The 22800-nt window shown below is 55.5% G+C and overlaps 1 protein-coding gene across 4 annotated transcripts; it reads left to right on the forward strand.

Moving 5' to 3' along the window:
- The first annotated feature begins 10243 nt into the window (after positions 1-10243).
- ROBO3 (roundabout guidance receptor 3) lies at positions 10244-22717 on the forward strand. 4 transcript variants are annotated; one of them, XM_025893794.2, is made up of 27 exons: positions 10244-10362; positions 10684-10841; positions 11247-11367; positions 11464-11602; positions 11903-12030; positions 12314-12438; positions 13659-13830; positions 14147-14355; positions 14578-14659; positions 14963-15128; positions 15321-15487; positions 15983-16104; positions 16296-16521; positions 16734-16855; positions 17117-17288; positions 17441-17626; positions 18418-18441; positions 18522-18564; positions 18767-18906; positions 19226-19420; positions 19577-19715; positions 19886-20098; positions 20511-20662; positions 20797-20904; positions 21111-21278; positions 21778-21956; positions 22276-22717. In XM_025893794.2, exons 2-27 carry the CDS (start codon positions 10749-10751, stop codon positions 22285-22287), a joined length of 3603 nt encoding a protein of 1200 aa, XP_025749579.2. In that variant the 5' UTR covers positions 10244-10362; positions 10684-10748; the 3' UTR covers positions 22288-22717. The 4 variants fall into 4 exon arrangements, with proteins under 4 accessions (XP_025749579.2, XP_073760008.1, XP_073760009.1 ...); XM_073903907.1 differs by lacking the exons at positions 10244-10362; positions 10684-10841; positions 11247-11367; ... (5 more) ...; positions 14578-14659; positions 18418-18441 and having other exon boundaries at positions 14884-15128; positions 22276-22707; XM_073903908.1 differs by lacking the exons at positions 10244-10362; positions 10684-10841; positions 11247-11367; ... (11 more) ...; positions 17117-17288; positions 17441-17626 and adding an exon at positions 17683-17967 and having other exon boundaries at positions 18279-18441; positions 22276-22707.
- The last annotated feature ends 83 nt before the right edge of the window (positions 22718-22800 follow it).

The following is a 22800-nucleotide window of genomic DNA, read 5'->3' on the forward strand; positions in this document are numbered from 1 at the left end:
ATCATGGAACACTACATCAAAAACTAATGATGTATGGTGATTAATATGACATAATAAAAATAAAATAAAATAAAATAAAATAAAATATATCCAGAATCTGGCTATCACTCATCACTACTGGTACCACCCTGGTCCTATCACCATCATCATTTGCCTGTATTATTGCAAAAGTTGCCAGCCGTTTTCCCGTTCTCCACCCTTGCCTTATCTTCAGTTTGTTCCCATCACAGAAGCTAGAGAAATCCTATTAAAAATAAGTCAGATTATGTCACTCCTCTGCTCAAAAGTCTTGCTGTGTGATTTTGGGGAGTTTACTTAAGTAAAATTACTTCACTTACTATCCTTTCTTAGGCCCAATTTTCTCATCTGAAAAACAGATATAATAGTACGTACATCATAGGGCTCCTGTGAGAAGTAGATTATGTCTTCAAAGTGCCCAGACCAGATTCCTTGTCTATCTTTCTCACACAGGTAGCTCCTACCTGCAGAACTGTGTCTGGCACATAGTCGGTACCTGGTGAACATCTGCCAGGTGGTTGAATGAATAGAACCTCTCAACAAACATTAGCTGTTCTCAGCTATTATTTGCCTCTACAATTTCACTTCTGAGAATTTATCCTATAGTTATGCACGTGTGCAAAGATATATGTGTGTTTATTTGTAGCATTGCTTATTTTTAAAAAAAGATACAATCCAAATTTCCATAAATAGGGGACTGATTACAAATGTATGATAAATCCATAGGATGGAATATTAAGCAGTCATTAAAGTAAAAATGATGTAGATACACATACTGATATGAAACAGTGCCCTAAAAATATTGATAAGTTAAAAAAAGCAAGGTACAAAACAGTACACATAGTATGATCATATTTGTGTTTTTAAAATGATAGAGATATACATGCTTTTTTAGGGTCTGGAAGGATACACAGGAAACCATCAGTAGCTACCCAGGCAAATGGGTCTATAAGATGAAGGATTTAAGAATGGTGGAGAGACTTTTGGAGCACCTGGGTGGCTCAGTTGGTTGAGCGTCCAACTCTTGATTTCGGCTCATGTCATGATCTTGGAATCGTGGGATCAAGCCTGGCGTCAGGCTCCACACTTGGCACAGAGTCTGCCTGAGATTCTCTCTCTCCCTCTCCCTCTCCCTCTGCCCCTCCCCCTGCTCACACAGGCTCTCTAAATGAATGCATGAATAAATAAAATCTTAAAAATAAAAGAATGGTGGGGACTTTGACTATTCATCTTATACTCTCTTATTCTGCTTGGGTATTTTTGCTTGTGTTTGCTTGTGTATGCATTATGCCTATAACAACAAAACTATTTTCAAAACCAGCAAAATAGGGCCCCTAGGAGAGCACCAGGAATAATAGAGGGGGAAGCAGGGAAGAAAAACAGGAAAAGAAAGCATATTGGGTTGAATTGTATCTCCCCAAATTCGTATCCCCCTGGAACTTCAGAATGTGACCTTATTTGGAAATAGGATCTTTGGAGAGAGAATTAGTTTAAAAAGAGATCACACTGTATTGGTGTAGACCCTAACTCAGTGACTGCTGTCCTTATAAGACACACACACACACACACACACACACACACACACACACACACAGGCATACAGGGAAGAATGCCATGTGAGGACGGAGGCAGGGATTGGAGTGATGGATGTGCAAGCCAAGCAATGCCAAGGACTGCCAGCACCCACCAGAGGCTGGAAGAGGCAAGGAAGGATTTCCCCTAAAGCCTTCTGACAGCACATAGCCCTGCTGACACATTGGCTTCAGACTTCTAGACTCTGGCACTGGGAGAGAATAAATTTCTGCTCTGTGAGGCCAACTAGTTTGTGGTACTTTGTAACAGTAGCCCTGGGAAATGAATATAAGGAGAGTAGCGGGGAGGCAGAGAAGCTAGTGGGCCCTGAGGGGGCAGTTGTGAGGACTAACTAGTTCATCAGATGTATTCACGAAACCAGTCATTATGGAGTGCTTGCTCTGTACCAAGTTTTATAAAAGGACCCAGGAAAGCTCTTTCTCCTCTAGCCCTTGTTCCATCTGTACTGGGGTCTGGATATTTCTGCCCAGTTGCCTCCAGATTTCAAGACTTGATGGAGTGTGTTGCAAAGTGTCTCCCCGCAGGCTCCTCCACTGGAACCCTGTGGGGCAAGGGGTACTCTTGGGCAGGGGGCCCTGGCTTATTATCTTAGCAGCTACAGGGGTTGAGCCAACAATCCCTGGCTCCTGCCGGGGGCAGGCTCCTGCTGTCTGCTTTCCAGCCGGGTGTCTGCTCTTTGCTCTCTGATCCCCCCTCCCTTTTGGCCCTCTGGCCCCTGCCGGCTGGGTCACTGCCCCCTGGCATCATCACTCTGAAGCCAGCAACCCTGCTGGGTCATTCACAGGCATAGCCTAGTGGGGTTGGGGGACAGATGTTAGTTCCTTGCCCCTCCACCCCCAAAACACACACATATGCTCAATGTGTACCAGTGCCCTGGGAAGGGGTCCAGGCAGAGAGAGTAATAGGAGGCTCCAGGCTCTAGGGGGATGTAAATGGGCTGGGCGGTGTGTGGGGGCGGGGCGGGGGTGGGTGGGTGTGCGTGCGCAAGCACTGGGGAGACAGACAGTGGCAGTAATCAGTGTGAGATGGGGGGTTGTCCTCAGACTGCCCTCCTGGGCAATTACATGTCAGCAGCTTCATCCACCACCAGCTGGCTTGCAGGCTTGGGACCACCAAGAAGCCTCCCATACAGTCCCCAGCTTGGTCCCTGAAAATTCCCTGCCACATTCTCTGGCCTGTGTGCTGGCGCTAGGCCAAGGAAGTTGGCCTGGGGTAACTATTCTCTCCCTCAACACACACACACACACACACACACACACACACACACACACACACACACTTCTTTCCCCTAGATGCCATAACCCTAGCAGAACAAACTTTCCCCATCCTCCCTACCTGGGGCTACTAGCTCTTCTTTCTGCTAACTTCCAAACCCCCTTTTCTCTTCCTTACCCTTTTTAAAGTGCAGACTGTTTTATTGATAAGACTCTGGAAAAGAAGTAGTCTCCTGAGGCGGTAGAAGAGAGGGGCCCTGAATTCTGATTCTTTCTTCAGTCCAAGGTGGAAACTTATAAATCAACTGAATGGACCCCCACACAAGGGCTCCCTGATTTCAGCGCACACATTCAGAGTGTTTTAGGTGCTACAGGAGCACCTACAGCCTACAGGTAAGGAAATGGAGGCAGATGCAGGGAGTTACTTTGTCTATGCAAGAGGGAGAAGCCAGAGTTGTGTTGGTATTCTGTGGGAAGGGAGGCGTGGCTAGTGAGGAGACAAACAGGAGGCAAACTCCTTCTAGAATGGCCTGGGAACAGCCTAGAGAGAAGCTGGACTTGACAAGGTGCAGGGTCATTTTCCAGGCTGCCCATCTGACTTTAAGAAAGGAAGGGAAAGAGAGGGCCCAGGAAAGAACTGGAAGGTGTGACCCCTGCTGGGCCTTCTCGGTCTTCTCTCTGTCTTACCATCTCCTAGACCCAGGGCTCTAGGAACACCAGGGCAGGGAAGGGAACTTGGGAGGTGTTTATTCTCCAGTATACCCCCCGTTGAGTACTCGCCTTCTTTTGGCATTAGGTCTGAGTTTGTTTAAAGGGAGAGTATTCTAGAGATACAGAGAAGGAAAGAACAGAGAGAAACAAGAAGAAAGGTGGGGATAGGAAAAAGAACATCCCAAGAAGGGGCGAGGTGTAGAGGAGGAACAGGAGATTTAGGCCAGGAGAGTCCCAGAAAGGAGAGTGGCCCCACTATTTGTCCAGCCTCCAAACCAGGATGACAGGGATTAGGAAGCAGCCTTGCCCATGGGCTGAATTGCAGCCTCCGCTCAGGGAACCCTGAGCAAATACGCCCTGATCCCCACATAAAGGGCCAATTAACTGCGCCATCTCCGGGAACAAATCCGCTAACAGGGTGACAAGCCCCTAGACGCTGGCAGGCCCTGTGTTTGCTGAGAGGCCAACCGGGAGCAAATCGGGGGATTAGGATGGGGCAGGAGCTACATGGTGGGACGCAGTTTCCTGTCTGTCGCAGCCCTCCGTGCCCCGCAGCAGGGCCAGGTGCCAGGACCCCGGATTTCTGTCCCGGCTTAGCCTCTGGTGTGATGGAAGCTGGGTGACCCCAGTCAGCAGGAGGCAGAGCACAGGGCCCCAGAACCGGAAATCTGAGGCATCAGAGCAGAGAAAGTAGTACAGTTTCTCTGTATCAGATGAGGAAATTGAAGTCCAGAGCAGTGATGTCTTCCAATTGGCAAATACGGGATTGGAACGCATTTCCGGACGGGTCATTCCTGAATGGATTGATTTCTGGTGATGGAAACCTATCCCTTCCTTAACGGTCTCTTACCTGAATGCTGCCTGGCCCTGGAGCAAGGGACAGCGTCAAATCCCATCTTTTAGTATCCCGGTGCGTTAGAGAGAATGTGTCGCTAGCCCCTCTCTCGTCTGTCAACCCCGACTCATCTCAGCCTCAAGGTTGGCTCCGATTTAAGCTGTCTGTGGGGCGCCAGACCCCAAGTTCGGCAGGGGCAGACGAGGTGCTGAAAGAACAGCTCCCAGGGCGCTGCCTCCCTCGGGCCCTCTCTGCACCCCAACCCCCTAACGCTTTTGCTTCCGGCTTTGCGAAGTCAGTCCAGCGCAGAGCCAATGCGAGGGTGGGGGTGGGGGGCGAGTAGGGAGACACCTAAACACGTTAGTTTGTTAGTTTGAGGCCCTAGGGACCGGCGTGTGGCTTGAGGGTGGAGTTCTGGGACAAGCCTCCCACCTTTTGACAAAGTGTCCGCCTGATACTTCAACTCCTGAATGTGCTTACTGTGGTCTCTATGACCCTGTAGCATCCACCTCTCTGGATCTTGACCTGTTTACCTAGCCCCTCCCGGGTCAGAAGCAGCCACCCCACGACGGTGGTCTCATCATACAGAGCCTGATGACTGGGCTAGAGCCCTACCACTCAGCCATCAACACGGCCTCACCCCAGTTAGGTAGGCCCAGGTCGCTCTCTCCCCTTGACACCTCAACACTATTTCCAGGAAAGTGAGCGAGTGAGTGCGTGTGCACAAGCGTGAGTGGACGGGTGGGTGGGTGGTGGGGGACTAGGAGATCTTCAGGTAAAAAGAACTGCAGAAAACTCAGAAGCAGGCTGGATGGAGAAGAGGGGATCATAGTTGCTCCCCACTGCTCCCCGTTGGAAGGACAACCTTTATGGGGTTTGAACGGATTTGCGCGAGTTTTGCATCAAGCCCTTCTCTTCTCTTGCGCTTGCCTTTACAGAAACAATATTGCTCTCTTTGTCTTTGTCCTGGACTATCTGCCTGCCGTCTGCTCAAGAAGGTACAACAATTTAATAAATCATGTCAGAGCACGGTACTGCAAAAGTATGCAAATAGATGCCAGAGGTATGCATATGGATGCTGAATGCCTCTGTTTCCTAGGGCCTGGTCCCTCCAGTTTTATCCGTGCTGAGTCTCCTACAGGTACTACTAGATTAGAGCGTCTGGAGCAGGACTCTGGGTCAAGACACAGCACCTTGTCCCATGGTCTCTCGGCTGCAAAACGGGCGACTGCGCGTAAAGGGGTGGACCCGCCGTGCAATTATGCCCCACCCACTCCAAACCACCTCAGCCTCCAGCACTTCGCAGCTAAGCCCCGGGACTTGGGAGGAAATGGAAACCTGGGCTTTGAGAGCTAGAGGAGCGTTCTTGGTCTTAGCCTAAGGGCGGGGAAAAGAGAGATGGGATTCCTGTTTTAAAGTCAGTCAAAAGGGCAGAGTCTGACAGAGCCTCCTCCCTCATCCTGGCTGCTTTGAGAAAGGAGGGAAACTCTCCTGCGGCGTCCAGAACCCCGACCCAGGACGCGGGGCGCGGGGCGCGGGGCGGGGACTCCAACTCGCGCGCTGCGCGACTCTAGTCTCTGCCCTGCTAGTGGCCATTCGGGTGGGGATGGGGGAGTGGAGGGAGGCGGATTAATCCCTTAATTACGCCCTGATCGGCGTGGCACCTGCTTTCCTCCCGTCCAGCTCCCGGGGGACCCCGGCACTGGGGGGTGGAGAGAAGGACGAGGGAAGGAGGAGGGCACGCGGAGGCACGCACCGTACCCAGGCGCGCCGGCAGGAGAGCGGCACCGTGGCTGGGGCAGCGCGCAGAGGCTGTGGAGGGGCTTACGGCTCCCGGCCCGCGGGTCTCAGACCCAGGGGCTGGGCCCCGAGCCCCCCGCCCCGGTCCCAACTGGGTCGCGCCATGCTGCGCTACCTGCTCAAAACACTGCTGCAGATGAACTTGTTCGCGGACTCCCTGGCGGGGGACATCTCCAACTCCAGCGACCTGCTCTTCGGCTTCAACTCCTCAGTGGCGGCGCTCAACCACAGCCTGCTGCCCCCCGGCGATCCTTCTTTCAACGGTAAGACCCTGCCCAGTGAGGACGTCGGATCAAGGGATGGGGTAAGGTGGGAGGGCCACGTGGAGGGGGAGCCCAACGCGCTCCTGCCTCAAGATCTGGGACTAAGCGGAGCCTCCCAAGAGCCTCCTCGGGGGGGTGGGGTTGGGGGGACCAAGGGGTAATTTGGGGCTTGGAGCACCTGAGTGGGGGTATCGGCGGAAGATCCAGGGCTTGGGAGGAGATGACTGTTAAGTCCGTTGCTCTCTATCTGCCCAACCGACCCCAGCGTCCCCCCCCACAAAGTGAGGAGAACCGTGGCTGGTGATGGGCAAGTACCGAGCTAAGAGAGGCCGAGACCCACGGCAGGGAGGGCAGAAGAGGGCACGCCGTCGCTGGCGGGCCCGGGCCAAGCCGCGCCACTTGGTGACCCACCCAGCTAGCAGGTTTTTCTTCGGGACCCTAAGTTTCCCAAGAACTCACTTAGGACTTGGGTGAGGAAGCTAAAATGTTGGACGTGTTTGCTACAGAGGGCGACAGAAGCGGAGAGCGTTTGGGGAACTTAGAAGTTTGCCCCTCAGAGGTGGAACTCACAGCCGGCCCACCCGGCAGGACTGCGGCGGGCGGGCTGCGCGGGCGGCGAGGTCGTTACCGCTAATTACGGTGATTAATAAATGACTGAGACAGCGCGCTCTCCCCTAGCGCTGCGGGGAGGCGGCCAGAGTGGATTCTGGGGAGAGGCCCGATCGCGACCCCTGCCGGCCGCGTCGGGAATTCCCGCTTTCCCGGACACCTTTGCCCAGGATTTCCCCTCTGGTTCATCCGCAGTCTCCATCCCTTGACATCCACCCACTCGAATCTAGGGGCAGCACGGTCCTGGAAACTCGAAGATGACGAAAAAGCAGACCTGGGCAGTGTGCATGTGTTTGTGTGTGGGGTACTCCAGGTGCTGAGGGAGGAGCCCCAGATCTTCATTAGCATGATCATTAGCTATTCATTAGCTGCTGTCGGAGCATCTCCTGAGACCGGGAATGACAGGGAAGAAATTCCAGGGAAAGGGCGCCAGCAGCTGTGTCTACAGGAATTAGGGGGAAAGGGCCGACCAGAAGGGTGTGGTATGTACGAGTGAGCAGGGACGATGAAGGTGGGAAATGAGCTGGAATTCTCCAAATTCCTGGCCCCCCTTCAGTTTCCCAGGAGGTTAAGGATAGAAGAACCCTTCTCACAGATGGCGCAGACACACCTCTGTACCCCCCAGCGTTCTAACAGTGTTGTCACCATACACTGTCTCATTTACGCTTGAAAATGTAAGGAGGTCTGTAGGGAAGTTATTGATGGCCACATTTTGCACCCGATGAAACAAATTCAGAGATGAAAAGTACTCCAGTGGTCACAAAAGCAACACAGAGCTTAACGATAACAAACCTATTTCCATTACACCCTAAGGTTATGCGATGGGGCAGAAAGGAATATTGGGGCCTGATAGAATCTCATAAGGTTCGGTGGGCTAGGGAGGAAGAGCACCTAAGAAATCAGAGAATTACCATATTTATTGAGCCTTCCCCCAAGTGCTTTACATATATTATGGTCTTATGACAACCCTATCACTGCTCCCATATTTCAAACAAACTGAGACTCAGAGAAGCTCCATAATTTGCCCAAGTTTCGTATAGCTAGGAAGTGTCAAATCTGAGATCCCAGCCCCACTTTGTTCCAGGACAATCCCTGAGCTCTTAGTTGCTCTACCATGGCTCAGCATGGGGCTCTCTGCCTAAACTGGGACTGGGATGGGATGCCAGAGAAGAGACGGCTGAGAAGCAGAGATCTCCATTTGGAAGGAAGGAAATCGAGAAAATTACTCCCTTCCCTTAGTGGGAGGGAAACTGATCTTGTCCTAGCCAGTTAAATAAACTCTCCCCAGGACAATGTCAGCATGGGGCGACCCTTTCCAGCTTTGTCTCCATAGGAACTTCTTTTTTTTATTTTTTAAGATTTTATTTATTTGAGAGAGAATGAGATAGAGAGAGAGAGAACATGAGGGGGGGGAGGTTCAGGGGGAGAAGCAGACTCCCCGCTGAGCGGGGAGCCCGATGCGGGACTCGATTCCGGGACTCCAGGATCATGACCTGAGCCGAAGGCAGTCGCTTAACCAACTGAGCCACCCAGGCGCCCTCCATAGGAACTTCTTTTTTTTTTTCTTGTTTTTTTTTTTTAAAGATTTTATTTATTTATTTGACAGAGAAAGACCCAGCGAGAGAGGGAACACAAGCAGGGGGAGTGGGAGAGGGAGAAGCAGGCTTCCCGTGGAGCAGGGTGCCTGATGCGGGGCTCGATCCCAGGACCCTGGGATCATGACCTGAGCTGAAGGCAGACGCTTAACGACTGAGCCACCCAGGCGCCCTCCATAGGAACTTCTAAGAGCAGGGGTGGGGACATGAAACCCAATCCCACACCGAGGCCGGGAGCCAAACGTCCCGGTGGATTTTGGAACTGAGTGGGAGGGGGCGCAAGTGGGGGAAGGGTAAGGTAGAGAACAGAAACAGGGGTAGTCCTGGTTAGTTGAGGACACCAAATTAGGCGAGGCAGCAGCGGCTCCTACTGGCCACCACCAGGTTACAAACCCACTTTTGACAAAGTTGGGAGGGTCTGGCCTAATGGGCTTCAGGATCCTGGATCCCAAAGCAACTGCAGAAGATGAAACCAGCAGGAGTCTGTAGGCCGAGTGAGAGGCAGGAACAGAAAATGCAGGTGAATCGATCCAACGAAACAAAGGAAGGAGAGGAATCCCCTTCCTAGTTAGCATTCTTAGCCTTTCTTGGCTACATCAACCTGGAGAAAAATCTGTTGAAAACTCTGCACCTCTTAGAAAAGGAAAGTTATTCACATTTCACTACCATTTTCATTCAATTCCCATGACTTCACAGGTTCCTCCAAGCATGATTGTCTGGGGAGTCAGTAAGAGGGGCACCTAGCTGGCTCAGTTGGCAGAGCATGCAACTCTTGATCTCCGGATCATCAGTTTGAGTCCACAGTTGAACATAGAGTTTACTTAATAAAAATAAAAAATAAAAAAGACAAAGACTCTATGTCCATTCATGGACTCCAGGTTAAGAACCTCTCCTAGTCCCAGACTCCAGTCAGAGCACTCTCGTTTGACCTTTTCTAAGACACTTGAGGCTGGCCCACATTCTCCATTTCTCTGGCCCACCACCATGCAGAGGCCAAGGACCGCGGGTTGGCTCTGGTGCACCACTTCAGGAAGCAAGGACAATCTGCAAACCAGCCGGTGTGGGACATTGAATACCCGTGGACTAGAGGGATGGTCTACTTGCCCAGACAAGACCTAGTCACTCTCCACTAAACCCTGGCCAGAGAGAAGGCTGGTGTCTTTAGGCAGCCTAAAAAGCCGGCCTAGGAGTTTGTGTCCTGATTCCTCTACTGATCCGCCCATCAGCAGGCATATCTTTTCCAGCCGAAGAACGTGGGGGTGTCTGCCCAGAGGACCCCTACAGGGGGAAGGGGGACAGGGTGGGCAGACAGCGTTGTTTTTCTCTCTGGAAACTGTCCCCTAATATCCCGGTCGAAATGCTCTGTGCCAACCCCCCCCCCCCCCCCCCCCCTCCCCCCCCCCCCGTGCAGCCGGAGGACGCGATGCCGCGCATCGTGGAGCAGCCGCCAGATCTGCTGGTCTCCCGAGGCGAGCCGGCCACGCTGCCCTGCCGCGCGGAGGGCCGGCCCCGGCCCAACATCGAGTGGTACAAGAACGGGGCGCGAGTGGCCACTGCGCGCGAGGATCCGCGCGCGCACCGCCTGCTGCTGCCCAGCGGCGCCCTCTTCTTCCCGCGCATCGTGCACGGGCGCCGCGCGCGCCCCGACGAGGGTGTCTACACTTGTGTGGCGCGAAACTACCTGGGAGTAGCGGCTAGTAGAAATGCGTCGCTGGAAGTGGCAGGTGAGCGTCGCACTGTCCTCTGGTTGCTTCCAACCAGAGGCGGGAGGGCACCAGGTAATCCGATCCAGAACCAGCCCCAGTCTCAGCCCCTTCAGCATCTTCTTTTGGGACCGTGACCTTTGGTGTCTAACGTCCATGCCCTGGCCAGAGGAGGAAGTGGGCCTGGTATCTTTGCACCTGGGGAAGAGTGCAGGTCTGTGGTGATACACCCCTCCCCAAAACACTTCCCTTGTGTCCTAACCCGTTGTTCATCGATTCCCCTGGTCGCTCGTTCTCCTCCTCTCTTTGTCTCTGTCCCTGTCTCTCTCTCTCTCTCTCCAGTCCTCCGTGATGATTTTCGGCAGTCCCCTGGAAACGTGGTGGTGGCAGTGGGGGAGCCAGCGGTAATGGAATGCGTGCCCCCCCGTGGCCACCCAGAGCCTTCCGTGTCCTGGAAGAAGGACAGTGCAAGACTCAAGGAGGAGGAGGGAAGGATCACAGTGAGGCGTGGTGCCATGGCTGGGGATCTGACGCGGGGGAGGGGGGCAGGACAGGGCCATCATGGTGGGCGGGGCCATAGGGTAGGGGGCGGGGCATGGAGAGTCAGCTATTAAGTGAGGGTGAAGTTAAGGATGGACAGGATGGAATTGGAATAAAATAGGTGGGGAGCAAGATGCCCCAGGAACTCATGGGAGGTAGGTTGGGCTGCAGGAGCAAACACAGAGCTAAGCGCCCCCCTCAGTCCCCCCCTCAACTCCCTTGGGCAGATCATTTAAGGATTCCTTACCTGATAAGTGTGTCAACTTTCTTCACTGGTCTTTATTGGCTTACTGGGAGGATCAAATAAATAAATAAATATGCTTTGATGGCTACAAAAGACCAAAGTTACCATTATTACTCTGCAGATTCGTGGAGGGAAGCTGATGATGTCACATACACTCAAGAGTGATGCAGGGATGTATGTGTGTGTGGCCTCCAACATGGCAGGAGAACGGGAGAGTGGGGCAGCTGAACTTGTGGTACTGGGTAGGCACAGAGAGTTTGGGGGTTATGGGGGTGTGCAGCCTGGGTAGTAAGAAGCTTTGTAGACCCCCTGACGATTCACTCACTCTGGCTCCATAGAGCGACCCTCATTCCTGCGTAGACCAGTGAATCAGGTGGTCCTGGCAGATGCCCCCGTGGATTTCGCATGCGAGGTGCAAGGGGATCCCCCACCCCGTCTACGCTGGCGCAAGGAGGATGGGGAACTGCCCACAGGCAGGTGAGAATCCCCCTCCTCCTGCTTGTAAGGAGACCCAACCAGCTCAAGAGCATACTCTGCCCTAGAAAACTGGAAGGCAGACACCGTCTCACTTGATGACACAGAGAAATCTGTCTCCCAGAGCCTGTGGCCCCTGCCCTATCTAGTCACCATTCGTTTTATGGGTCTATGGATACCAGCTTCGGTCCCTGTTGGGGCCTACCTTGTCTTTATGTAGCCTGATTCTGGTGTCTGTCTTGGGGGAGAGAGAAGGGGTCTGTAGCTGTGGCCAACCCAGCCTGGGGGTGGGGAGTGGAGCAGGTATGAGATCCGGAGTGACCACAGCCTTTGGATTGGGCGTGTGAGTGCCGACGACGAGGGGACCTACACCTGTGTGGCTGAGAACAGCGTGGGCCGCGCCGAAGCTTCTGGCTCCCTCAGTGTTCACGGTGAGGGCCCACCTGGGACGGCCAGAAGCAGGGATGAGATGAGGGAACGTGGAGCACGGGGTGCAGAGGAGAACGAGGGAGAAAGGACTGGGTGGGAGACATGGGTGGGCCACTTGAGAGGTTTTAGAAGGAGAGAAAGGAGGAGAAAGCTGAGCAGGCTTGAAATAGGAGTTGGCTATCTGCTCCTACTTAAGCCAAGCTTGGGCTTCTCTCTCTCCTGTTCCCTCAGTCTCCCTTCTGAGTGCCCTGACTCCCTGTTCCTTTATCACCTCCCCCTTCCCAGTCCCACCCCAGCTGGTGACCCAGCCCCAGGACCAGATGGCAGCTCCTGGAGAGAGTGTGGCTTTCCAATGTGAGACCAAAGGAAACCCCCCACCTGCCATCTTCTGGCAAAAGGAGGGAAGTCAAGTAGGTGGCCAGCTCTGTGGGACTTCCCACAAGCTTCTCTTCTGGGTCTTAGCCTCCCACCCTGTACAGCCTGCAGACTTCTCTCTGAGGTCCCGTTTTACCTTTGGTCCTCTCAGAAACCCTTGCAGGTTATTTGAGAGGCTTAAATAAGATAATGAATATAAAAGGCCTGGAGCGTATTGAACACTTTAAAAAGAAATGATATTAATAATGCTTAGGTGGGAGGAAACAGTCCTGTATGGTAATTCCCTGGAGAGTCCTTCTATTTTAGGCAAGGCTGTTCTGAAGATGTGGCAAAAACAGTCGGTGCCTCCTCTCCCAGACACCTGGGGCCTGGGCTTTAATATGCTGCTCTGGAAAGTGTGTACTGTACCAAAGCTGCTCAGGGTACAGCACGACTCGCTCATCTATTTACAAGGGGCTTCCACCAGGGGGCGCTCACAGCCACCCACCTTGGCAAACCGATTCCTCAAATGAGAACCAGAAGGAACATTCCCTGAAGTTACACAACATGAGTACCAACCACTAGGGGAAGGGTGGGAATTTTGCTACTAGGAAACAGGGTCAGTATAATAAAATAAGTCTGACTAATCCCACCCCACTGGAAAACCAGTTCCCCCACTACCTCATTTCCAAATCCACAGCCACAATTTTCCAACATCTTCTCTAGCGTCTGGGATTGATATATTTTAACTAGATTAGTTAAATGAATAGAAATGCTGATGGTAGTAGAGGGTAGTAGAGGGTAGTAGGTATCCATCAGGGGATCAACCACGTGGCATTTACCTGTGACCCTAACCTCTTTCCCTACCTTCTGTGTATCTACGTAACATAGAGCCAGAATAAAGGGGAAGATATTTAACCTTTATCACATAATGTGTTAAAAGATTTTCATGATTACTCATTTAATCCTCATAACTATCCCCTAAGAGTCAAATTTGGGGAAATGTGGGCTCAGGAAGGTTAAAGAGCTTGCTCAGAGTTTCCCAACTTGTAAGCCACAAAGCTGGGAAGTTCACCCCAAAATCATCTAATAAAATTTGCACATTTTTGTGAGTAGATCTCACTGGTTGGCCCAAGGTCATATAACTGGCTGGTGCAGACAGAGTTGGAGCTAGAACCTTAGGAATTCTCTGAATTCTGGGGTTGATGGGAATAGGGATCTTTCTCTCTGTCAGCTGCCTGCTCATTCCCTACCCTGGTTCTTTGCTCGTCCCCAGGTTCTGCTTTTCCCCAGTCAGCCACTTCAGCCCAAGGGGCGCTTCTCAGTCTCTCCCAGAGGCCAGCTCAACATAACTGATGTGCAGAGTGGGGATGCTGGTTACTACGTGTGTCAGGCTGTTAGTGTGGCCGGCAGCATCCTGGCCAAGGCCCTGTTGGAGGTAAAAAGAGGTAGGTGCTCATGGAGATAGGCCTGGACCTATGGCCTGAAAGGAAGTAATGGCTTAAAGAGATCTGTTTTTCTTGGATTCTATATAATATGTCTGCCAGGGGAGGGGCGTGTTCCTGAGACATGGCCTTGAAGTTTGGAAATCAGCCACAGCAACCACTAATAGGTGGCTGGTCCCAGGCAGAGACTATAGATGGTTATCGAAGCCCCTCCAGTCTCCGGGGGGAGGACGAGTGAAGCAGCAGAGAAGGAAGACAAGGGGCTGGTGGCCTGAGCCTGGGATCCTCTCCTGAGGTGCCCAAGTTCTTCCTCTCTCAGCCTCCTCCTTGGATGGGCTGCCTCCCATCATCCTCCAGGGACCAGCCAATCAGACGCTGGCACTTGGCTCCTCTGTGTGGCTGCCATGCAGAGTGACTGGGAACCCTCCACCTAGCGTCCAATGGAAGAAGGATGGGCAGTGGCTGCAGGGGGATGACCTCCAGCTCAGCCTCATGGCCAACGGTACCCTGTACATCGCCAGTGTGCGGGTGAGTCTCCCCCCTGGGACCCGAGTAACTGAGAACGGCCACACGGTCCGCGTGCCCACCTCTCCTAAGTACCCACTGGGACTAACTCCATTTCTACTCCGCTGCTCTCTGGGACCACCGAAAGTGGACCATGTCTTCCCCAGCCTTCTGAACACCCACCTCCACCCCCTCACCCTACCTTGCTCCATCCCCAGTTTGCCAGCCCTCTACCCTCTCCTACAGGAGATGGACATGGGTTTCTACAGCTGTGTGGCCAAGAGTTCCACAGGGGAGGCCACGTGGAGTAGCTGGCTTAGGACGCGGGGTGAGTTTTGCCTCTGTCCCCTCGCTTTGCCAACACCTCCATCCAAACCTGCTACGAGTAGTCGGTACCTCCCCAAGCCCCAGCACCGATTAAGCTTCCAAATGCCACGGCCACGGTGGTGGGGAGGGGGAGGACGGAGGTGGTGCCCTTGGGAGGCAGATGGGAGTAGGGGTTCGTTCACTCTGCCCCCCACTCCACCGTCACCCCTGTCACAGCTCCTCAGCTTCTCTGGGAAGGGGGCAGGTTCCTTGGGGGGCTGTCCTTTTCCCATCCTTCTACTTAAAGATGATCTCCTCACTGCAGAAGACTGGGGGGAATCACCAGAGCCGCCTACAGAACGCAGTAGCCCTCCAGGGCCTCCCTCTCAGCCAGTGGTCACTGAGATCACCAAGAACAGTATTACCCTGACCTGGAAGCCCAACCCACAGGCGGGGGCCACAGTCACCTCTTATGTGATAGAGGCCTTCAGGTATGGAGAAAGTTTTACATGCAAACCTGGAAAGTCAAAAGAAGGGAATCTTATGTTCTCAGGGTCTTCGCTATGGTGCGGAGAGTTCTGCCCGTTCCCTCTCCCAAGGAGAGGAGAATGGATGAGAGGGAGTAGACAAGTTGGGGGGGGGTCCCTGGCTCAGACTAGTCCGTCACCCCATTCCCATTGCAGTCAAACAATTGGTAACACCTGGCGGACAGTGGCAGATGGCGTGCGGCTGGAGACACACACGGTCGGTGGTCTGCAGCCCAGCACCACCTATCTGTTCCTGGTGCGCGCCGTGGGAGCCTGGGGCCTCAGTGAGCCCAGCCCCGTCTCTGAGCCTGTGCGCACCCAGGGTGAGTAAGGTCAGAGTCCCTGGCTCGGGGATATGACACGAAACACTGCAGAGTGCCCCCCTCCAAACTATGGCAGCACGGCAGCTCTTTTCTGCTGCACCAGGCCTCTCCTGGTAGCCTGGTCTGGCATAGTCACGCCTCTCTCTCATGGAGGGGACAAGAGAAGAGGCGAGAGAGGGAAATCCAGTCATCCAGCCCCTCACTTCTGAGCCTTTTACCCACAGATAATCTAGGTTAGGACTAGAAGGGACCTTGGAGGGTTCATCTTCATGTTAGAGAGGAGGAGCTGAGGTCTCTGAAGTGCAGAGAGTAGATTCCTATTTGCTGGACACCCAGGCCCACCTCTGGAAGCTCTTCCCCTGACCAGCCCCCTCCTGGTCCTGGGGTGTGTTCTGGAGTACCAAGTGGTGCAGTCTGTGGGGGCAGCGCAAGGTAGGGTTCAGTCTGACTCCTTGTCCCTGGTGGCTCCTGCTGAGGGGGCTCTTTGGTCAATAGACAGCAACCCATCCCGGCCAGTGGAGGACCCATGGAGAGGCCAGCTGGGGCTGGCTGAAGTGGCTGTGCGCGTGCAGGAGCCCATAGTCCTTGGGCCCCGGACCTTGCAGGTGTCCTGGACTGTGAGTGTGGCATAGGGATGAGGTTAAGGGCAGGGATGATGATGGGTGCCATAGGGACCTCCAGGAATGGGTACGGGAGAGTGGGAAGTGAGTGGCTGGGGAAAACCGGGTGAGTGGAGGTGGGCCAGGGCCCGGAGGACTTGTGTGGTCCCTGGCTCTCCTTCTGGTATGCTTTGTCCTGTCTCCTACAGGTAGATGGCCCAGTCCAGCTGGTGCAAGGTTTCCGGGTGTCTTGGAGGGTAGCAGGTCCTGATGGGGGAAGCTGGACAGTACTGGACCTACAGTCCCCAAGCCAGCAAAGTACTGTGCTAAGAGGACTCCCGCCAGGGACCCAAATTCAGATCAAGGTGCAAGCCCAAGGCCAGGAGGGGCTGGGGGCTGAAAGTCCCTTTGTGACCAGGAGCATTCCTGAGGAAGGTAAGGAGGTGGTGCACAGAGCCCACGAATGAACAACAGGAAAGAGGGAGTAGGGGAAGATAGAAGTTTGCAGGGGAAGAGCAAGGGGAGTTGTGGGAAGAAGGGATACCTGATATCTCAGTTCCCAAGGTGATACCTGGGAGGGGGAAGTTGGGGCAGGAGGGGTAGCTGGCAATGACTGTCTTTCTCACCATGCTCCTCCCGGGGCCAAGCCCCCAGTGGTCCCCCCCAGGGAGTGACAGTGGCCTTGGGGGGTGAAGGCAACAACAGTGTCACGGTGTCCTGGGAACCTCCGCTCCCTTCCCAGCAAAATGGGGTCATCAAGGAATACCAGGTACAGGGTTTAAGAAGGGACTGGGTGGCGGGGGTGGGGGATGGGGGGTGAGCTAGGGGCTAGGATTAGGGAGGAGGGAACCTAGAATGACCTTGGGGCTGGAGATGAGGTTGGGGGAGAGGAGAGAGGTTTCAGAGTGTTCCGTCATTCAGGCTGAATGATGCCTGGCTAAGCCCCCTCTACTGTTCAGAGCTTCCGAGCTTCCACGTGAGGCCAGGATCCCATTTCAGACTCTCTAAACCCGGGTCTCGGCCTCCCCAGATCTGGTGCCTGGGCAATGAGAGCCGCTTCCACCTCAACCGGTCCGCGGCAGGCTGGGCACGCTCCGCGGTGCTCCAGGGACTGCTGCCGGGTCTTCTTTACCGGACCCAGGTCGCGGCGGCCACCAGCGCTGGCGTGGGCGTGGCCAGTGTCCCGGTGTCGGTGCAGCTGCGTGAGTCCGGAGGCGGGGTGGGCCGGCCGGGCTGGGGAATTGGAGGGGGAGGGGGTCCTGGAGTGGGCGTGCCTACGGGGTCAGGGATGGCCCCTCTTACTCGCTGTCGGGTTTCCGGGCCCCTGGTCCCCTCACTTCTCTGACCCCCACAGCTTCCCCGCCGGAATCGGAGCCTGGGCTCGAGGTGGGCCCGGGGCTGGCGGAGCGGCTGGCGAGGGTGCTGCGGGAGCCGGCCTTCCTCGCGGGCAGTGGCGCCGCCTGCGGGGCCCTGCTGCTCGGGTTCTGCGCGGTCCTCTACCGGCGCCGGAGGCAGCGCAAGGAGCTGAGTCACTACACGGGTGAGCGGGGCCTGAGGGGCAGCGCGGGCTGACCGGCGCACTCGGGCCTTGGGGAGACGGAAGGGAGGGTCTTGGAGTGGGCGGGGCCTGGAGATCCCGCCCCTCGGGGAGGGAGGCGGGCCCGACGGAGAGCGGCACGGGAGGGGCTCATCGCTCGGTGGGTGGGGGCGGGGTCAGAAGGGAGGGGTGGTGCCCCCCGAACTCCCCCACTCCCCCACCTCCCTCCCCGAGCTTCGCTCCTTCGAGAGGGACGCGCTGTGGGCACCGTCGGGCAAGAAGCGGACGGGACTGGGGGCAACTGGCGGGGCCCGGAGGGGCGGGACCTGAGTCTGGGGAGACGGGTAAAATCTTCCCCTAAGATGCCTCGAGAGGAGAGCGGGCTTTGCAGTCAGTCTCAGTATAGAAGGGGCAATTCTGGAGGGGGGCGGGGCCTGGCGGGAGGTGGCGTGGTCAGGATCCTGGGCCTTAACTTGTGAGGCGGGCTCTGGGTGGAAAGGCGGGGCCCGCTGAAAAGGGGAGACTAGATTTCTGCTACTCCCTGGTAAGGGGCGTGTCTGGGGAGATTCTGAGGTCTCTTAGATCAGGGGTTCCCAACCTTGGCTACACATGGGGAACTTTTAGAAAAATACTGATGCTTGAGTCCCACTCCTAGAAATTGTGATGAAATCGGTCCAGGGTACAGGCTGAGTGGTGCAATTGGGACCGTGGCCAAGAAGGGGACAAGAATGTGGGTATTTCTGACCCTTTCTCCATTTACCCCCTTCTTTCTCCCATGGATTCCTTTTCGGAAGCCTCCTTTGCCTACACACCTGCAGGTAAGCTCTCTCTGCTCCAGTGGGGTTCAGACCCCAAGTATGGGCCCTTCTCTCACTCAGTCTCCCCCTCATCTTCCCAGTGTCCTTCCCACACTCAGAGGGCCTCTCTGGAGCCAGTTCCAGGTAATCCTCTTAATCCATCTCCCAAGGATAATCCCCCTCCATCAAGAGACCGTTCTCCTTCCTCCCTAGGCCTCACTGCCGCTGACTGCCTCCCACCTGCCACCCCCAAATTCACCATTACTGTCCTACAATTCCTGTTTACCCTTAAATTCGCTGTCCTGTTCAGGCTCTGGGTCCCCAGCGTTCACGTGCTTTCCCTCAGGCCACCCATGGGCCTTGGCCCCGCCCCCTACCCTTGGCTAGCAGACTCGTGGCCCCACCCATCTCGAAGCCCCTCAGCCCAGGAGCCCAGGGGGAGCTGCTGCCCCAGCAATCCTGACCCAGACGACAGATATTACAATGGTGAGGAGTTCTAATTCCCTCAGGGGCACACCTGGCCCCCAACACCCTTCTCTCCTCTCCACCTCCTGGGGCAAACTGAAGGGAGCCGAGGATTGTCAGTCTTCCTGAGGTTGGTCAGTCCCTTGGGGAGGATATGAGTTGGGGGAGCTTCTCTCATGCCTAACCTTTACCCTGGTTTGGGAGGTAAGGTTTGGGTGGGGGAAGAAGTTGATCCGGTGGGATCTCCTTTTGCCCTCCATTCTCCTGTTGTCCGCTATTTCTCTGTCTCTGCCCCCTGCCCCTTGCCTCCCCCCCTGGCCTCCCTCTTTCTCCTCCTCAGAAGCAGGGATCTCCCTGTACCTGGCTCAGACAGCCCGGGGCACTGCCGCCCCTACCGAGGGTCCTGTCTACAGCACCATTGACCCAGCTGGGGAGGAGCTGCAGACCTTCCATGGGGGTTTCCCCCCAAATCCCTCAGGGGATCCAGGCACCTGGAGCCAGTATGCTCCTCCAGAATGGAGCCAGGGGGACAGTGGTAAGACTTAGTCCCTAACACCCCCATTTTAGCTCTGAGCAGAATATCCCCAAAGAATATCCTCTACCCTTCCGCTCTGGGACCCAGCCCAGCACTTGCTTCTGACATTTCTCATCTGCCTCTTATCTCCATGTGTCCCCATCCTGCCCTTCTCAGGAGCCAGGGGAGGCAGAGTAAAGCTTCTGGGAAAACCTGTTCAGATGCCCTCTCTCAACTGGCCAGAAGCCCTGCCCCCACCTCCCCCTTCCTGTGAACTGAGCTGCCTAGAGGGGCCGGAGGAGGACCTGGAGGGCGGGTAAGGATGTGCCCCGTTGCAGATGCCCTAAACAGGTGGGGCCAGCCGAGGGGGCCCTGCTGGGGGAGGGCAGAGGTGCTGGGAAAGGAGGGGAGAGGGCAACCGGAAGGCCAAGTGGAAGGTATGGAAGCTGCTCAGTCATGGCTACTCTTCTTCTTCTTTGTCCCCAGCTCAGAGCCAGAAGAGTGGTGCCCACCAATGCCTGAGCGGAGCCATCTGGCCGAGCCCAGCTCCAGGGGAGGCTGCTTGGTCCCTCCATCCCAAGGGGAAGCCCCCTCTCCCACATCTTCCTATGGACAGCAGTCCACAGCCACTCTTACCCCCTCACCTCCTGACCCTCCCCAGCCCCCCACTGACATTCCCCATCTCCACCAGATGCCCAGGTAGGGAGGTATATAGTGCCTTGCACATTATAGGCCCTGGGTGCATATCTATTCTGTGGATGATTGGAGGGAGGGAGGGATGGATGGATGGATGGATGGGTAGATGGATGGATGGATGGATCTGGGGTACAGAAGGTCTCATGACCGTGTCAGAGTGGAAGTGTGATTCTGGAAGGAACGTGATGGCTGACAAGGTCTCTCACTCCCTTCAGACTCTTTCTCCATTGGAGTGGCTCTGCAGGCTTCTCGGGGCATTTCAAAAACATGGCTCTCCTCACACTTCACTAGCTTGGGAGCCCTGTGGGGGACAGCCTGTGCCTTATTCATCGGAGTACCTAGCACGGTGCCTGGCACATAGTAGGCACTTAGAGTTTCTTGAGTGAACAAATGCTGAGGCCTCATGTCATTGCAGGAGGGTGCCCCTTGGGCCAAGTTCCCCTCTCAGTGTATCCCAGCCCACTCTGAGTAGCCACGAAGGGAGGCCAGCTGGCCTGGGTGCTGGCGCCACAGCCTCCCATCACCTCAGCCCCAGCCCTGTCCCCAGTGCCGCCAGCAGTGCCCCCGGTGAGTCTGCAGAACGCTCAGCCTGCCCCTACCTCCCCATACCGCCCCCCCCAACCTTGTTTCCTCTTCACCCTCAAGCCCCTTGCCTGATCCTCTCTCTTACCCGCTCTTCTCCCCATCTGCTGATGCGACAGGGAGAACCCGGCAGGTGCCTGGGGAGATGGCTCCTCCACTTCAAGGGCCCCGCGTCCGAATCCGGAAACCCAAGGCTGTTCCTTACCGTCGGGAGCACAGTCCTGGCGGTGAGGGTGCCCTGGGCCATGAGAGATGGTGACAGTAGGGGGAATAGGCAGCAACCAAGGGGGAGTTCTGGGGGCTGGAGGAGGGAGCAGGTGAACCCAAATCTTGGGCTGTTCAGTTGCAGCCTCCTGGTGCCGGGGAGTAGGAGCAGGAGAAAGATCGGGATCGGAGGGGTGGGAGACTCTGCTGAAAAGAGGTCTCTCCCCAGACTTGCCCCCACCACCCTTGCCGCCACCCGAGGAAGAGACAAGCTGGGCCTCAGGGCTGAGAGCAGTAGGCAGCATGTCCTCCTTGGAACGGGAGCGGGACCGCAGTGGGGAGAGGAGAATGGTGCAGGCTGGGCCCCTGGGAGCCCAGCGGGCTCCCCACCTGGATGGTAAGGAGGGCCAGGGCAGGCCAGAGGCTCACTGCCACACCAGAAGGTGGCACTGGAGGCTGATAGTGTAGTATAGACCGTGCCATCGAAGGACTCTAAAGTTTTCAACCCAGCTCACCCCTCACCCTCAGTTGGCTTCATGCCTTTGATCCAAACCTACACTTGTCTCTGTAGCTCTCGCTGGGAAAAATCCCCTGAAGTTCCCCAGTTGTAGAATTTCCCAGACTGAAGCCCAGATGAGAGAAGAGTGGGGCTGGGTGTTCTGTCTCTTCTTTCCCAAGGCTCTCTCTGTCTGGGAGTTCCCGGTGGGTTTCGGAGCGCCCGTTGTGTCAAGGCCATGTGCTGGGGCATTCTGTTTCTCCTCGGCCCCCAGGATGGCCCGAGCCCCGTGCCTGCCCTCAACGGTTCCTCTAAAGCTGGGATTGAGGCCAAGGTGGCCCACTGGGCAAACGGTGACGTTCTGTTCTCTGCCTGGTTGCCCTTCTCTGTTGTGCTGCAGAGGAGACCTTGCTCCCCTACAGCCGACCAAGCTTCCTGTCCCGGGGCCAGGCCACCAGCACCTGCTCCACAGCGGGCAGCAACTCTTCCAGAGGCTCCAGCAGCTCTCGAGGCTCCCGGGGCCCTGGACGGAGCCGGAGCCGGAGCCGGAGCCAAAGGCCAGGACAGAAACGTGGAGAGGTGGGGGCTAGGGCATGCAAACAAGGTAGTAGAAGGCTAGGAGGGGCGAGCCAAGGGGTGGCTGAAAACAGGAGGGAGAGAAGGGCTTTCTGAGCAAGTGTCAAAAGGAGGGGACCCAGGGAGTGAGGAGGGAGGGAGGAATCCTGGAGAACAGGTGACAAAGGGTGAAGACGAGGTCATACGTAGAGGAGCCTGGGCTCCCCAGAGGAGAGTGGGTTCAGGAGAAGGGCTGAGGAGGAAGAGAAGAGGCATGGCGTCTCCTAGAGCCTGCTTGCCCCCGCCTGGGGCCTTGCAAACCAGCCTCTTTCTCTCTCTCTAGGAACCGAGATGACCCTTGAGGAGGATATCAGGAGTTCCATGGGGAAGGGCTTGTCCCGGGGCCGGGAGCTTTGGATGGGAACCCCTCCTCCTGGTTAATGGGGGTGAGCAGAGAGGAGCAGGGCAGGGGGGGGGGCGGCGGTGGTCTCGTCCCTCCTGGCAATGATGCTCAGAAGCCAGAGAGCGAGCTCTTCCCTTTCTATCTCTTTCCACCTGAACCTCATTTGTAAAAGAGACAATAAAAAGAGTCTGATGGGAGCCCTGGACCCTGCTTGTCTGGTTTTGTGCAGGATGTGGGGAAGAAAGGGGCTGCAAAAGAGTGTAGATCAAGGCACTCAGAGAAGCCTCCACTTCCTTTTGAACTTCCATCAAAAGCATGAGAGGAGGACAGAGTCCTGTCCTGCCTCTTGAAGGAGCTAAAGCCCACTCTCTCCTCAGTTAAAACCAGAGGGACTCTCCAAATAACCAACGAGGAGAAACTTGTCCACCTTCAGACAACCAAGCCAGGCCCTCCCTAGGTGCCCTC

This window comes from Callorhinus ursinus, unplaced genomic scaffold (genome assembly GCF_003265705.2).
Source record: "Callorhinus ursinus isolate GAN/ISIS: 27379988/994484 unplaced genomic scaffold, GSC_fseal_2.0 scaffold19, whole genome shotgun sequence".
In the NCBI taxonomy this organism is placed as follows: domain Eukaryota; kingdom Metazoa; phylum Chordata; class Mammalia; order Carnivora; family Otariidae; genus Callorhinus; species Callorhinus ursinus.